Source organism: Lolium rigidum, chromosome 3 (genome assembly GCF_022539505.1).
Source record: "Lolium rigidum isolate FL_2022 chromosome 3, APGP_CSIRO_Lrig_0.1, whole genome shotgun sequence".
Classification (NCBI taxonomy): domain Eukaryota; kingdom Viridiplantae; phylum Streptophyta; class Magnoliopsida; order Poales; family Poaceae; genus Lolium; species Lolium rigidum.
Genome location: NC_061510.1, coordinates 5,470,432 through 5,485,341, shown reverse-complemented (window position 1 = coordinate 5,485,341; position 14,910 = coordinate 5,470,432). Strand labels below are relative to the sequence as shown.

Here is a 14,910-nt window from a genome sequence, read left to right as displayed (position 1 = left end):
CTTCTACCCTCCAACATGAGGATGGCTCTTGGTATGATGATGTTGAGTTGGTTAAAGAGGAGATTCCGGGCTTTTATAAGAACCTATATACCTCTGAGGGAGCTCCAAAAATGCAGGGAGGCTCCTAAATTTAGTAAACGAGAAAGTGGTGCACGAGGACAAGGCTAATCTTGAAGCTGATTCTACAGAAGAAGAGGTCAAAAGAGCTCTTATTCACATGCAACCCCCTAAAGCACCAGGTGTAGATGGCTTCACGACGGGGTTTTATCAACGCCACTGGAGTTTGGTTGACCCGGAGCTCTATGCTGCGGTGCTAGCAGGGTTTCGAAGTGGAATCCCGGTGGGGTCTCACTTTTAGAGAATTTTAGCTTTTATAGTTCAAAATTTCGTGTCAAATTTTACACTAGAAAAAGCAAAATACACTACAAGTGAGATTTAGGTGGGATCCCATTTAACACCCACGTGCTAGGTTTTTTTTTGGGAGGGGAAGGTAAGGTGCTAGGTTTTCTGAATGGAGGGGATATACGAGAGGAAATTAATGACACACCAATAAATCTTATTCCAAAGGTGAGAAATCCCCAATCCATCAAGCAATACATACCTATTTCTATTGTTTACAAATCAGCGACTAAATCTGTTGCAAACAGAATGAGACCTCTACTCGAGTACACAATTAGTAGTGCCTTTGTTGCAGGGCGTTTAATTAGTGACAATGCTTTGGTGGCAGAACGCCACGAGGCCACCCATATCTGGCTATTTCAGCCAGTTAGCCCAGTAAACACGTGGGCCGGAGAAGACTCTACGGGCCGGAATTGGGAAACATACGCAAAGCCTGCCCAACGTACTCTTACCAATCTGTCCATAATATCTCTCTATTTCCAAGCCAAGCCCTTCGTCGTCCTCCCCTGTTCCGTCTCCCCCTCCCTCTCTCGCTCTCCCTCTAGGGTTTTGCCCGGAACCCTAGCGCGGATCCCCAGCAGCATGGACGTCGAGCCCGAGGTACCGGCGGCCGCCGCCGCCTCCTCGACGAACGGCCTGGAGGCCTCCGCCGCGCCGGCGCCGGCCCCGCTCTCCGCCGAGCAGCTGGACGTGGAGGCGTACGCCGCGCAGTACCTGGGCCGCACCCGCCTGCCGCGCCTCCTCTTCATCGCGCAGAGGTGCGGGGTGGAGTCGATCGAGCTCGAGGCGCTGCGGATGGCGCACGACGAGGCCCGGATCCGCGAGGACACGCTCCTCTACCGCGACGCCGCGCAGAGGATCGACGGCCGCCTCGGCCCGCGCTACCGGTACGACCAGGCCTGGGTCGACGCCGTCAACCGCCGCGCCGAGCAGCGCAGAGAGAAGCTCGAGACCGAACTCAACGGCCACAAGGTGCGCGCGTGCGGAAACCCTAGCCCCCATTAACCTTCTACTACTCTGATCAGCCATTACTACTTGGTCCGTGTTAGTTTCTGCTTATGATGCGGTTGCGCTCGTCCATCAAGGCATTGGCGTGTCTGTTCTCGTTATCCTGCTTGACCTGTGTAGTTTATGATTGGGTATGCTGTTTTCGGTTTAACGCACTGCCTACCCTGTGAAGGTCTGTGACTTGCTTTGTGCGAGATACACGCCTTATTTGTTCTGTACTGTGTTGACTTATGGCGTGCAATCTTAGTCAGTAGATTTGGGATACCTTGCACTTTGTTTGGTCTGCATTGTTAAATTTGGTTGTTGAACTGTAGGTTATCCAGTGATTTGGGATATTAGTCTGAACTAGTCATACACAATTTCTCTTGTTGTGATCCCCCCTTTTTTAGTTATAAGAAGCATGGTAAGAACCAGATAAGTGGAGTTGTCATCCAGTTTTGTTCAGCTGTTGTCTCTTTAACGCCTCTCTGACTAGTTTTGTTCATTACATTTATAGACCCAGAAGACTTGGCATGATGCCAAGCTTGGCTTACGCCCACAAACCATTGCACGTTTTACTTCCAGTTTGCAAATTCTCAGTGCATGCTACCTCCAGTTTTCGGCCTTCTCGCACCTCTGTTTTGGTTTCATACCTTACTGCGTTTTTTCCCCTTTGCGGGGATGCCTAACTGAGCTTTGATTTTTCATTAGTTGCATCTAATGCTGCTAGGTTCTGTAATACTAGAAGCTTGTTTATGTGATTTAAATGTGATTTTTTTCCTAATTCCCATTTGTACACTATTAAGAACACTATTAGGGTTGTGTGCAGCTGCAAACTCATAAATCTGTTTGCCTGCTCAAGTATTAACGAAATAAGGAGTGCAGGTGCTTGCTGAGTAAATAGTCGTAGATCTTGACCTTTTTGGTTTTTGTATGAACATCACTAGCAGAAACTTCTACCTTTTCAAAATTAAATTAAAAAAGAGAATATTGACATGATCATGTTACAAGGTTTTGTTCATGCCGGTGATGATCATAAGTGCTCTTGGTGGGTAAACTAGTGATTTTGAGCCTATGTTAGATGAGGAGCTTATGGCTCAGTTTGTTGCCGAATTCTGCTATGCTTAACCTATTTTATAATTTTCTGCACACATAGACATAGAAGTAGGTATAAGTTGGTTGCTCAACAGAGCATAAGCTTGCCAATTTGGTACTTCTTAGGATGGGCTGTGGCCAGCGTCTACTGTGTAGTCTATTGTGGGACCTAGCCATGTAGGTATGCTATAGAGGCCGTCTAGGGTTGCATGTGTTGATTCTGTCATATATATTTTTTGCTTACTGGCATTTGAATTTGGTGTAGTATATTTGTTTCTGCCTTGGTGTGTTGATTAATTCTGTTCTACGTTAATGTCATACATTGTCAAACAAGTGACTCTGTGACTCTGTGATTATGTCGCTTCTGTAAATGCAGGCTCACCTGATCAAAGAGAGCATCAGAATGGGTTATAATGATATTGGTGACTTCTACTATGGTCATGGGCACCTTTCCGAGGCCTTCAAAAGCTATATCCGCACGCGTGACTATTGTACCACTTCCAAGCATGTAGTTCAGATGTGTATGCATGTGATTCTGGTTAGCATTCAGTTGGGACAGTTTGCACATGTTACCAACTATGTCAGCAAAGCAGAGCAAACCCCAGACGAGTTGGAACCTATTGTTATTGCAAAGTTGCGTGCAGCTGCAGGAATAGCCTACTTGGAAACAAAGAAATACAAACTTGCTGCCCGTAAGGTTTGTCCTTCAGAATCCTGCCCTGTTTTGTTTTTTCCCCTATGCCGAGCTTTCCTTGCACATGGAAACTCAAGTCAATATTCTGTAAATTATTTTTTCTGAATGCATCGATAATTCTAATTTAATTTTAAAAGTGAAATTTCAGGTTCACCACTATTATGTATGTTGTCAGATCTGTTCCGTGCAATCTCATATGCTAGCAGTATATTCTTGATAAACACACAGTTCAAATATATAATGATCTTTTTCCATTGCTGGCCCTAAACCCATTAAAAAGATTAGCTCATGTGTTTGTTCCATTACTTTTCTGTGACATTACTATAGTGCATCATTGTAAATAAACTTACAATTATCAATAGTCATTTGTGGATTAAGCTCTAGGTTGAACCTCAAGAGCATCCCCAATCTTTTCCCAGACAACTAAGTCACTAGGAATATAATTCTGCACCTTAAAATGAATTTAGTTTACCTTCTTAGTTACTACTTACTAGTGCTCAGAATAACTACATACTTCTGATTAAAAAAAGAGAATTATTTATGGATGTTCTTTTGTTCAACTAGTAGTTCACGCACATCTTGAGACACATTCCATTTACATATAAAGGTTGTCCATCAACATAATAAGTATTAATAGCAGAGTTTTGTTTTGCCTAGTAGTAGGCTAGTACAGAGTATTGTTGCTAAAACTTGGCATTTCTGTGAAGTTTCTCGAGACAGGACCTGAACTAGGAAGCAACTATTCTGAAGTCATAGCTCCGCAAGATGTGGCTGTATATGGTGCTCTTTGTGCACTTGCTTCTTTTGATCGTTCAGATCTTAAGGTTCACCTCTTGTTTTTCTTCTTCTTTTGCTGGATTTCTTTTGTACAGTTACACTAATAATATGATTATCATCTGTATTTTTTCAGAGCAAAGTTGTTGACAACATTAACTTCCGTAACTTTCTGGAGCTAGTGCCTGAAGTAAGGGAGTTGGTCAATGATTTTTATTCAAGGTATGCTTCTATTGGAACAGCCTTTAGTGTTTTATTGTTCTTGGCCATCTTTCCAGGGTGGTGATTATTTCACACTTACTGCTCTTATAGAGCAACTGTGTTTCTTCACTATATCATCGGAGTCCGAGCCTGCAGGGAGAATATAAACTTTGAATCGATACAATTTGTGCTCTTTTTTTCAACTAGAATCATATGATTAATATGATACATTCGACCCTATTCCTTTTGTTGACAATGGATGGTGTCAAGTCAAAACCATTAATCAACGGGAAATTAATTAGTTAGTTCTGGAAGAAAAGGGGACTAGCAATTTGTTCCATTGTCAAGGTGTAACATTCTACTATTGTCCTTCTCTACGGTACACTAGTCCCGTGTAGAATACTGCTTCAGATAGGACTCCTATATGCATTAATAGTTACCTACAATTTAATTCCTTATTTGTTACAATATGGTGTGGGATAATGTGCTTTTGGTCGTTAAATTTTGAATACCATCAATTACCACTTGTGCTCAAGCTGTGAACTTTGCCTTTTTTTTTTTTGAGGAACTTACAGCACGAGAGGCTCCTACTGCTCATATATTAATAAAATAGACTATTTACATATCTTTTTTACAAGGAGACCAGGACTAGGCCATGGTTCCTACTCAGTATACACACACAACCTCAAACTCTTAAAGAAGCTACAAAGGAGGTTATAATTGTTACAGTTTTCTGTGCAACTTTGCCTCAAACCTCAAACCTCAAACTTTGCCTTATTTTTCATTGGAAAGTTGAGTTTTACATCATTTTTGAGATAAGCATTTGTTTGTTTCACCCTATTAAAATTGTTACAGTTTTCTGTGCAACTGATTTGTGTTGTGTATTTGCTAACCACGAGAATGTCTGTGCCAGTCGCTATGGATCTTGCTTGGAGCATCTTGAGAAGCTAAAGCCAAATCTCCTTCTGGACATTCATCTGCATGAGCACCTGGAGACTCTGTACAATGATATTCGCCACAAGGCTATCATACAGTACACACTTCCATTTATATCTGTGGATCTTAACACAATGGCTGATGCCTTCAAGACCTCTGTGTCCATGCTGGAGAAAGAGCTGGCTGCACTGATCACTGAGAACAAAATAAATGTACTTGAAGATCTCTCATCCTACATCATACCTAGATAATAAATCTATTTTTTTGACATGCTTCTTTGTTAACTTTTTGCAGGCTCGGATAGACTCCCACAACAAGATTCTGTATGCACGGCATGCTGACCAAAGGAATGCAACTTTCCAGCGGGCTCTCCAAACTGGCAGCGAGTTTGAGAGAGATGTTAAGGCTATGCTTCTGAGAGCTAACCTCATGAAACATGATTTCAACCAAAGGAGCCTTTCTGGACAAAGGAAGATGTGAACCTCTGTCTGAGTGACAGTAAAAAGTGGCTGCCTCCTTGTGTACCTGGAAGTATCCTTTCTGGAACAAAGGGTGCTTTGACCATGTAGAGGTTTCGCTGAAATGAACTGCCCGAATGATCAAGTCTGTTTCGGTGCTACTTCTTTTCTAAAAAATTGGTTGCTCTTAGATATGCTTATGAATAGGTACCTGTCCGGAGATATGTTATGGTATCATATGATGTGCTAATCTTACATGCTCGTCTCAAGGCCAAGCTTATGTTTTAAAATGTTAAATGCAATGTTTAGGGCTCGTTTGGTTGTTGGGCCCGAAATTCCCCGGGAAAAGATTCCCGGCCGGGAATAGACTGAAACAGGAGCAAAACACCGGGATTCTATTCCCGACCTCCGGACTAGGGGAAAAATCTCCCCGGGAAATGGCCGGGAACCCGCCGGGATTCGAGTAACCAAACAAGCCCTTAGTATGGTCTGAAAGCTAACCAAATCAAACATTATTTCAACCAAGGTAAGTAGGTAACTTTGCTAGGTAAAAAAGGAAGATGTTAACTCCTGAGTGATACTAAAAGTATTCTGTGAACTTCCCTTATGGCTGAGCAAGCACTTAAGTTTGTGTCGATACAACCCCCTTTTCACTTAAGTCGCTTTTGGTCGGGCATGGCCCAACAAAGTTAGCATGCACCCGCAGTGTAACTTGGAAAAACCCATAGCATTGGCCGCTACGCCCGCTAACGTGGTGACTTGGGCCGCGGCCCATTAGCGCAGTTTTTTTTATTACACGGCTTTATTTTCTGTTTCTTTGGTTCTGGCCAGTTTTTCGTCGGTTTTTTTTGTTTTTCTATTTTTTTCGTTTTTCTGTTCTCCTTTTCCGATTGGTTTTTTGAAAATTTTAACGGTGAATATTTATTGAAATATGACCATTTAAAAATTCTAAACAATTTTTTTTGAACATTTTTTTGAATAAAAAATTTCTTTTCAACCAAAAATATAAACATTTGAACAAAATATTTGCAATTTTTTTTGAACAATTTTTTGTTTAAACATTTTTCAAGTTACAACAATTTTTTTGCTAAAAGTTATAAGTTTTTCAAAATTGATTTTTTTTCAAAAAAAAAAGAAAAACAAAATCTGGAGGCCCAGTGCGATATTCCCACACACACTTGAGCGATGCATAGGCGGACCTGTGGAACTTCGCCATCCCTTTACGTTTTCCATTTTCCTTTTTTCTTTTCTTTTTCTGTGTTTCTTTCTTCTGTTTTATTGTTTTATTTTTCTGTATAAATATAATTTCTGATTTTTTTTCTAATTTAAAAAAATGTTCAAGATTGAAAAATTATTCATATTCAAAATTAAATTTTAGAATGAATGAATTTTGAGTTTTGAACTTTTTTTTAATTTTGAACGAGTTCCGAATTTTTGAACAGATTTTTAACGATTTTTGAATTTTAAACAAATTTAAATTTCGAAAGATTTTAAGATTTTGAAAAAATTTAAAATTGTACATTTCTAAAATCTATGTATGCAGAAAATTTTGAACAAATTTTAAAAACATTGAAATAAACATAAAAAATGTTCATAAAAAACAGAACTGAAAATAGAAAAAGAGAAAAAGTAAAAAAGGCGTTTATGTGATGGGTCGTGACCCAATTAATAGCCATCGGGTTGAACACACCCCGTTCGTGCCGACCTGGTCGGCATATAGCAGCTCCCGTGGAACTTAGGATGGATCCTATCCTATGCCCTTGGACCTTAGGGCATCCCTTCTCCAGCTTGATCTAGCTCACAAAAAATTAGCGCGTTTTCGTTTGGACTGGGCTGCCCCGACAGACCAACGCATTTTTGAAATATTTATGTTAATAAAATGCAATTTACATAGTTTGAAATAATACATTTTTAAAATAAATTGTTAACTGAAACCGTAGGTAACTTGGGCTCGTGTCATGGCTGCCTCTTAGTCGTCATCACCAAGGTCGATGAAGACTGGCAACACCCATGGGTACGATCAGTAATGCGTGGGAGGAGGTCTAGCCGCTGGCACCGGAGCAGGTGGATCAAGTAGGAGGTAGCGGGAAAGCGCTGGTGCCGGAGGAGGTGGTGGTGTGTCGCGAGTAGGAGTGATCGGAGGTGTCACGACCTGCCCTACGCAAGCACGGACTCCCATAGCAAGCTCGGTGGCCTCCTACTCGGTCAGCTATGGCGGCTAAACCTTAGGGTTGATGGTCACATTGGGCTGCCCACCATTGTTCCCCTTGTTGTCCTTGTCCTCGACATTGTGGTTGTCGAATAGGTCACAACCTAACATGGCGTTGAGGTAGGCCACATCGCTTAGGTAACCCGCTTGGCCTCGCGGGTCGAATTCCCACGAGTTGGACATGTGCCAGCTGTAGTTGTCCAACGTGTAAGCCATGTCCTATAAATCGGGCGGGAGGATGAACCTGCGGATCTCACCGTGCCGCTTACGCCCCTCCCATGGCAAGGGCAGCACGGGCACCTGCCGTGAATTCAGCAGCCAGCCTCCTCGGAGGTTGACGTTTGGCCATGACATGGGACGACCCTCCACGGTCAACAGGCACATAACAGCAGTTCCACTCCTTTCATGCAGCCGCGCGAACAGGTGGTCTGGTGGTCGTTCTTTGTCTTGTGAAATGGCTAGAACTTGCCAATGGTGGCACTTGGTGGTCTATGGAGGAATGGAAATGATAATTGTAATGGTGTTGACTACCCAAATGAAACGCCCAATGATGTTTTCAGACATGACAAACTACTGAGAGAAAAGGACCGCGGTTGCTTGACTTAAAAAGCAAAGGGCACGTGCCTTGCCATCAATGCTTTAAGCGGAAGCCCTACGCCGCCCGGTAGCGTTGGCACGTAGAAACCGAAGCGAGGGTCATTAACACGGCACGGAAAGCTACCAGTACCACCCGCCCGCACCGCCGCGCACAAGGTCCGGGTCGCTAGCAGGCGAGCCCGAGAAAACTAGGGGCAGACATGCTTGGTCACAACTCACATATCTGTGGTGATGCAATTCTAACCTAAATTTAGAACATGAATGGATCTGCAGGGCTGGCACGTTTGCGTCGGACTGCGGGGCTGAGATTTTCCTCTCCTCGTGTCCGCAGGAACACAAGCGGATAGCATCGGTCTGTTTGCCCGTCGGGCACTACTGGAGATGCCTTCAGTTTGTCCAAGTCCGATGTAGTTCAGTCCTACGTGGTCCAAGGTGAGTTATGTCCAAAGTCCATTGTGCAGTGCAAGTTCAGTTCCAGATTTAACTCGAGAACGCAGGGAGTACCTATATGACATGTTCATTTGGAGTCCAATCGTATGATTTAGACGCACGAGGAGTGTATGCCTACCGACCTATACTCTATACTGCACATCGGCGGAGTTCGCGCGGCACGGATCTCATGGAAATTTATATATTTCGGTTTGCCTGCAAGTAAAATGGAATCTGCTGGTTTCTCTAGCAATAATAATTGTACCTAGTGTGTGGCTCGAGAGATAGCAATAATAATAATTGAACCTAGTGTGCTTTATACCTAGATTTTTTTTTTTTGCGAACGGTATAAAGCAGTCCAAGAAAAACGAAAATTACAATAAGATCTTTGAGAAGCCCTTCATATTCAATCTTTAGACCATGTCGATGGCGTGTCGCCGCTGCCGCTCCTTCCTGAATCGGCCTGACATTATTGGTTGCGGACGGGAAGTCGCTGAACGGGTCGAAAAGACCACATCCGTCCCGGAGACAAAGAAGTAGGATGAACTGCCGATGAAGCTCTTTGACGATCCGAAGATCCACACAGTCAGACGAAATCCTCAAAGACCACACCACACCCACAACCTTCTTGCCGTCGCCGTCGAGACGGGGTTGAAGCCGGGGAAATATTATTGCACGAGACACCACCACCACCTGAGCACCGCCCCTACAAACAGAAGCCCTAAAGACGGGGAACGAAGCCCCCAAAACTGAGAAACGGAGCCCTCCGGCCGACGAGAGCCGCGATCCGCCTCATCTCCATGGCCCGAAGGCCACAAAAGCAGACAGATCGGAGATGGCCGCCGATGAGAGGCAGAGGAACCCTAATCCTCTCAGGGGCGAAGGGGTACGGACATGCGTATAGCAATAATAATAATAGTTACCTATCTGGATATATGATATGATGTGCTAACCTTCATGCTCGTCTTGAGGCCAAGCTTATGTTTTAAAATGTTAAATGCAAAGTTTAGTAGGGTTAACAATGTTCCATGGTCTGAGAGCTAACCTCATCAAACATGGTTTCAACCAAAGTAGCTTTGCTAGACAAAGGAAGAAATTCACTCCCGAGTGACCATGCCATCTTCCTCTTGGGATAAAATGATTCTCCCAAAAACCCACAGAGGTATGGGGTTGAGCAAGCACTCAAGTTTGCTACAATATTTTTCTGTTTCATGTTATTAGATATATATTCCGGGCACAAACCACTATGCTATCTGGATTCTGCAGATACGGTATACCTATCTGCCACGTTTATTTTTTTTTCCAATAATGGGTGCTTTATTTTCTAAAAGCATTACACCTGGTCTCTGCATAACTGAGATGACACAGCCGTTTCAATTCACATATTCCAAGCATAAAAAAACTGAAGTCCGCGACAACTTCACTAGAAAGGGAGTAAAAAAAAATGAGCCTAAGGCAATGGATGATCAATCCGCAAATCACGCTGCCATCCATGTTGTGGAAAAATATCCCTCGCCATATATTCCTCCGTGTAGACACCTCCATAAAGACTAAAGAGATCGTGATGCTCCACACGCTGTTGAGGTGACCACAAACGAAGCCTAGTTGTGCACTAGTAAATAACACACATAAGAGAAGCATTTTTATTCTTAAAAGCCTTATCGTTTCTACATAGTCAAAGCGATCAAATAGTGGCAATCACTCCCACCCTAATAAGTAGCTTAAACCTAGGATCGACACCATTAAGCCAGTTGCCAAATATGTTCGCAAGACTACATGGTGGATATAAGGTAGAGCCTATCTGGATAGCTGACCATATAGATCTAGCAAATTTACACCGGAAGAATAAGTGCTTTATAGTCTCGTCACATTGAAATGAGACATACTTTTTTTACTTCCATGCCAACTGGGTTTTGCAAAGTTATCTTTGGCGAGGATAACCACTCGACGAAGATATCACGCAAACATCTTGATTTTAAGCGTGATCTTCATCTTCCAATTTTTCTTATTATTCTCAACTAGAATATTAGGTTAAACTAAAGCAATAAACATTGAAGCAAACATGAAGTTACCATTAGCGGTACAACTCCAATAAAATACATCAGATCCCTGCGAGAAATGGACTGACTCCAGCCACACGTTCATTTGGAGGCCAATCTTAGATGGAAACTCGATACAGAGAGGCCGAGTTACACGAGCCCATTTATTTTTAAATACCGAGAATTCATATTTCCAAGTTTTAAAGAAATCTGAAATAAAATTCTAGAGGTAGGAAGTATACTACAAAGGTGCAAAATCTCAATATGAATTACTTTGCATTATAGGCTACACAAAAATAACATTTTGACATGTCATTTTTGTGCAGCCTAGATTATGTAGTTGTTTTCATATTGAGAGTTTTCTGCGTTGTATAGTACACATCATTGACTAGTTCTAATTTTTTTCTCAGACTTTTTTGAAACTTTAAAACACGAATTTTAAGTCTCTAAAAATAGCTACACTAGTTGGGCGTCTATCTGTCCACTCCCGCCAATCTTATTCTTACGACGTGGACGCCCGATCGAGGAGCGCATACCTACCGAGCCATACTCTATACTGTTCGTCGGCGGTGTTCGCGCGGGCGTGGATCTCGTGGAAATTTATATATTTCCGTTGCCTGCAAGTCAAATGAGATCTGATGGCGGCTTCTCGAGCAATAATAAGTGTACCTACTATGTGGCTTGTTGCGATGGTGCGAGACAGTCGATCGCATCCCATGAACAAGTGGTTCAACCCACATACGTACTGAGTCGGACAGAGAGAGACAGGCGGACATAAATACTAGCTGGTCCTGAGAGCTGACGGCCAGACGCGCGCGAGGCACCATCGTCCACCATGGAGGAGGAGAACAGTGTCCCGCTACTGCTCAAGAGCGGCAGTGAGGTGGAAGAAGGGTTGGGGCGGCGGCTGCTGGAGGAGAACAAGAAGCTATGGGTGGTGGCGGGGCCGTCCATCTGCACGCGCTTCTCCTCCTTCGGCCTCACCGTCATCAGCCAGGCCTTCATCGGCCACATCGGCCCCACCGAGCTCGCCGCCTTCGCGCTCGTCTCCACCGTCCTCATGCGCTTCAGCAACGGAATCCTGGTATACTTAAACTCTCTCCTCCTTATTCATCAGGGAGGCCATGGTACTCTAGTTGCGTAGTGGCTACGGTAGAGCTAGCATGGGGCTACACGACACCAATTCGTTGTCGTCAAATATTAGCATGAGCTACACGACAAGTAATTAAGGTCAAACAACAAACTGGTCGATTTTTATTGTCTCTAGCAGCAGATTTTGGAACCGGATCTTCAGATCTGTATGCATATGCATGTATACGATGTGTAGTTCTTTTTCCTAATTTTTTGTACACCTGAATAACTAGATTGATAGGCTGCGAACACGTTCTCTTCAAGTAAGTTCATTTCCATCGAGGGCCGAGCTATTAGTAGCAACATGTTTGCTATCGAGCATTTCCTGAAAGGAATCGACCATGACAACTACTCCGATCCATAATAAATTTCGTAGTTTTAGCTTAAATTTAAACTAAAACCACTACAATTATTATGGATCTGAATCTCGGAGTTCTATATCTGTGGATCCAGCAACCTTGTACAAACCATAAAAGACTGATGTATATACATTGAATGCAGCTGGGCATGGCGAGCGCGCTGGAGACGCTGTGCGGGCAGTCGTATGGCGCAAAACAGTACCACACGATGGGCATCCACCTGCAACGTTCCTGGATCATCCTTAATGGCTGCGCCGTGCTAACTCTTCCCCTCTACCTTTTCACCGGGCCGCTCCTCACCTTCATCGGCCAGGATCCTTCCATCTGTGCCGTCGCCGGGACCATCTCTCTCTGGTTCATCCCCGTAATGTTCTCCTACGTCTTGAGCTTCACGCTCCAGATGTACCTGCAGGCGCAGGGCAAGAACGCCATCATCACCTACCTCGCCGTCGCCAACCTCGCCTTGCATCTCTCCCTGTCATGGCTCTTGACCGCCAAGTACCACCTAGGACTTGAAGGGGTCATGACCTCCATGATCATCGCCATGTGGTTTCCCGCGCTTGTGCAACTCGCATTCGTCCTCTTCGGTGGCTGCCCAGTGACATGGACAGGATTCTCGTCGGCCGCCTTTGCCGACCTTGCACCCATGATCAAGCTCTCTGTATCCTCTGGTATCATGCTCTGGTACGTCGTCAGGATAATCTTGAGTGTAAATGTGCTGACCGTTCACTGTCCATATCAAGACTTGGTATTCACATAGCCTAGCAATAATATGAGTCTTTTGCCTTTTTCAGCCTGGAAATGTGGTACAACACTATATTGGTGCTCCTAACCGGGTACATGAAGAATGCAGAGATTGCACTTGACGCTCTTTCAATCTGGTAACATATACTCCTAATTTACTTGACACTTCACTATGGCTGTCATTCTTCTTCAAGACTCTTTCGTTTTCCCCTCCTGTTAACCAGATTTCGCAGCTAGTCACCTGGTGAATATATCGTTGAATAAACTAATATGCACCATGGTTTTTTTTCGAAATGTGCAGCCTTAACATCAACGGTTGGGAGATGATGATTTCTATCGGATTTTTCTCCGCAACAGCGTAACTTCTTGGTCTAGATCTCCTTGGAACCAATTTATGGAATTTCCGTGATAATGATTTTCTATATACGTTGCAGAGTGCGTGTGGGAAATGAGCTCGGAGCGGGAAGTGCAAGAAGGACCAAGTTCGCTATCTTGAATGTCGTCACCACTTCTTTCACAATAGGCGTTGTGTTGTTCGTGTTCTTCCTCTTTTTCCGTGGAAAACTTTCCTACATATTTACCGAGAGTGAAGAGGTAGCTGCCGCAGTTGCTGACCTATCGCCTCTGCTGGCCTTCTCCATCTTGCTGAACAGTGTTCAACCAGTATTATCAGGTCTATTTCAGCATTTGGATGATTTGGTTACCTGGTCTTGTTTGGTTTACTCCCTGAAACCATAACCGCCTTTGACTCTCCTGCAGGTGTTGCTGTTGGTGCGGGTTGGCAAAGGATAGTTGCGTATGTTAACATCACAACATATTACTTCATTGGCATTCCTATTGGAGCAATCCTGGGTTATGTCCTTGGATATCATGTGAAGGTAAGATACTTAGTTTAGAAGAAGCTATTTTGACAGTGAATCGGCTACTTAACTCATTATCCTTGTTCATCGTAGCTGTAAGTAGTGGTCTTAATGAACTCTATTTGGCTGTTGATACAGGGTATTTGGGTTGGCATGCTGCTCGGAACACTAGTCCAAACTATTGTGCTTTTGTTCATAACAAGTAGAACGGATTGGGATAAACAGGTAATTAGCTTTGCTCAACAATCCGATGATTACAATATGGAAAAGATTGTCACTTACTCACTTATATAGCACGTATTCATATAATTGACTTATTAAGAAATCAGAGGGCATGAGGTATATTCATTTATGGTTTCTGTTCCAATATTGTTCCAGGTGGAGGCTGCTCGGGAGAGATTGAATAGATGGAACAAGGATGGTTCCAAGCCCTAAGCTCGTTCTTCAGTTCACGAGGTTAAATTCATGGGTGCTGTATGCGCGTACATTGGTTTGACGTCCTATGTATTTATCATGGGAGATTGGGAGCACTAGTATGGATCAGGTCATTTAAGCCCTTTGTTTTTGAGATGGAACGGGGCATTAAAGCCCTCAGTTGTACACGGAAGAGACGATCAGTTGTACACGGTTTTTTGTTTTGATGTTGGCTGTTGAGCCTATAATGCTGTATTTCGTTATCTGATGATAATGAAATTCGATCTAGTGGGATCGCTTGGAAAAAAATCATTTACGTTAAAAATATATAAACCGTGTACCCGCGCTTCAGCCATGCTTGAAGTAGGGTTGGAGGCAGCGTCCCGCATCCCGTCCCGCGAACTCAAAATTAGTGCAAAAGGGGTTACGCGATTGAGTAAGATTAACAAAGGCATAGAGCAAAGGTCCATCCAGCAACCCGACCCGCTTGCATCCCTAGCTCGAAGGCAAATACATCGCACACGGATTTAACTATCAAGATGTGTGTGCCTCATAGTTCCATCAAATAAACCGTGAGATCAACA

General features: G+C 43.6%; 2 protein-coding genes across 2 annotated transcripts; both read left to right on the top strand.

The window, feature by feature from the left end:
• The first annotated feature begins 966 nt into the window (after positions 1–966).
• Positions 967–5,799, top strand: LOC124694215 (COP9 signalosome complex subunit 1-like). Its single transcript, XM_047227229.1, has 6 exons — positions 967–1,371; positions 2,858–3,178; positions 3,883–3,999; positions 4,086–4,171; positions 5,064–5,298; positions 5,381–5,799. Exons 1-6 carry the CDS (start codon positions 982–984, stop codon positions 5,564–5,566), a joined length of 1,335 nt encoding a protein of 444 aa, XP_047083185.1. The 5' UTR covers positions 967–981; the 3' UTR covers positions 5,567–5,799.
• Positions 5,800–11,649: 5,850 nt separating this feature from the next.
• LOC124694214 (protein DETOXIFICATION 21-like) lies at positions 11,650–14,465 on the top strand. Its single transcript, XM_047227227.1, has 8 exons — positions 11,650–11,902; positions 12,451–12,992; positions 13,103–13,189; positions 13,354–13,410; positions 13,487–13,725; positions 13,812–13,930; positions 14,051–14,137; positions 14,291–14,465. The coding sequence occupies exons 1-8, from the start codon at positions 11,654–11,656 to the stop codon at positions 14,345–14,347; spliced, it is 1,437 nt and encodes a 478-aa protein (XP_047083183.1). The 5' UTR covers positions 11,650–11,653; the 3' UTR covers positions 14,348–14,465.
• Positions 14,466–14,910: the final 445 nt, after the last annotated feature.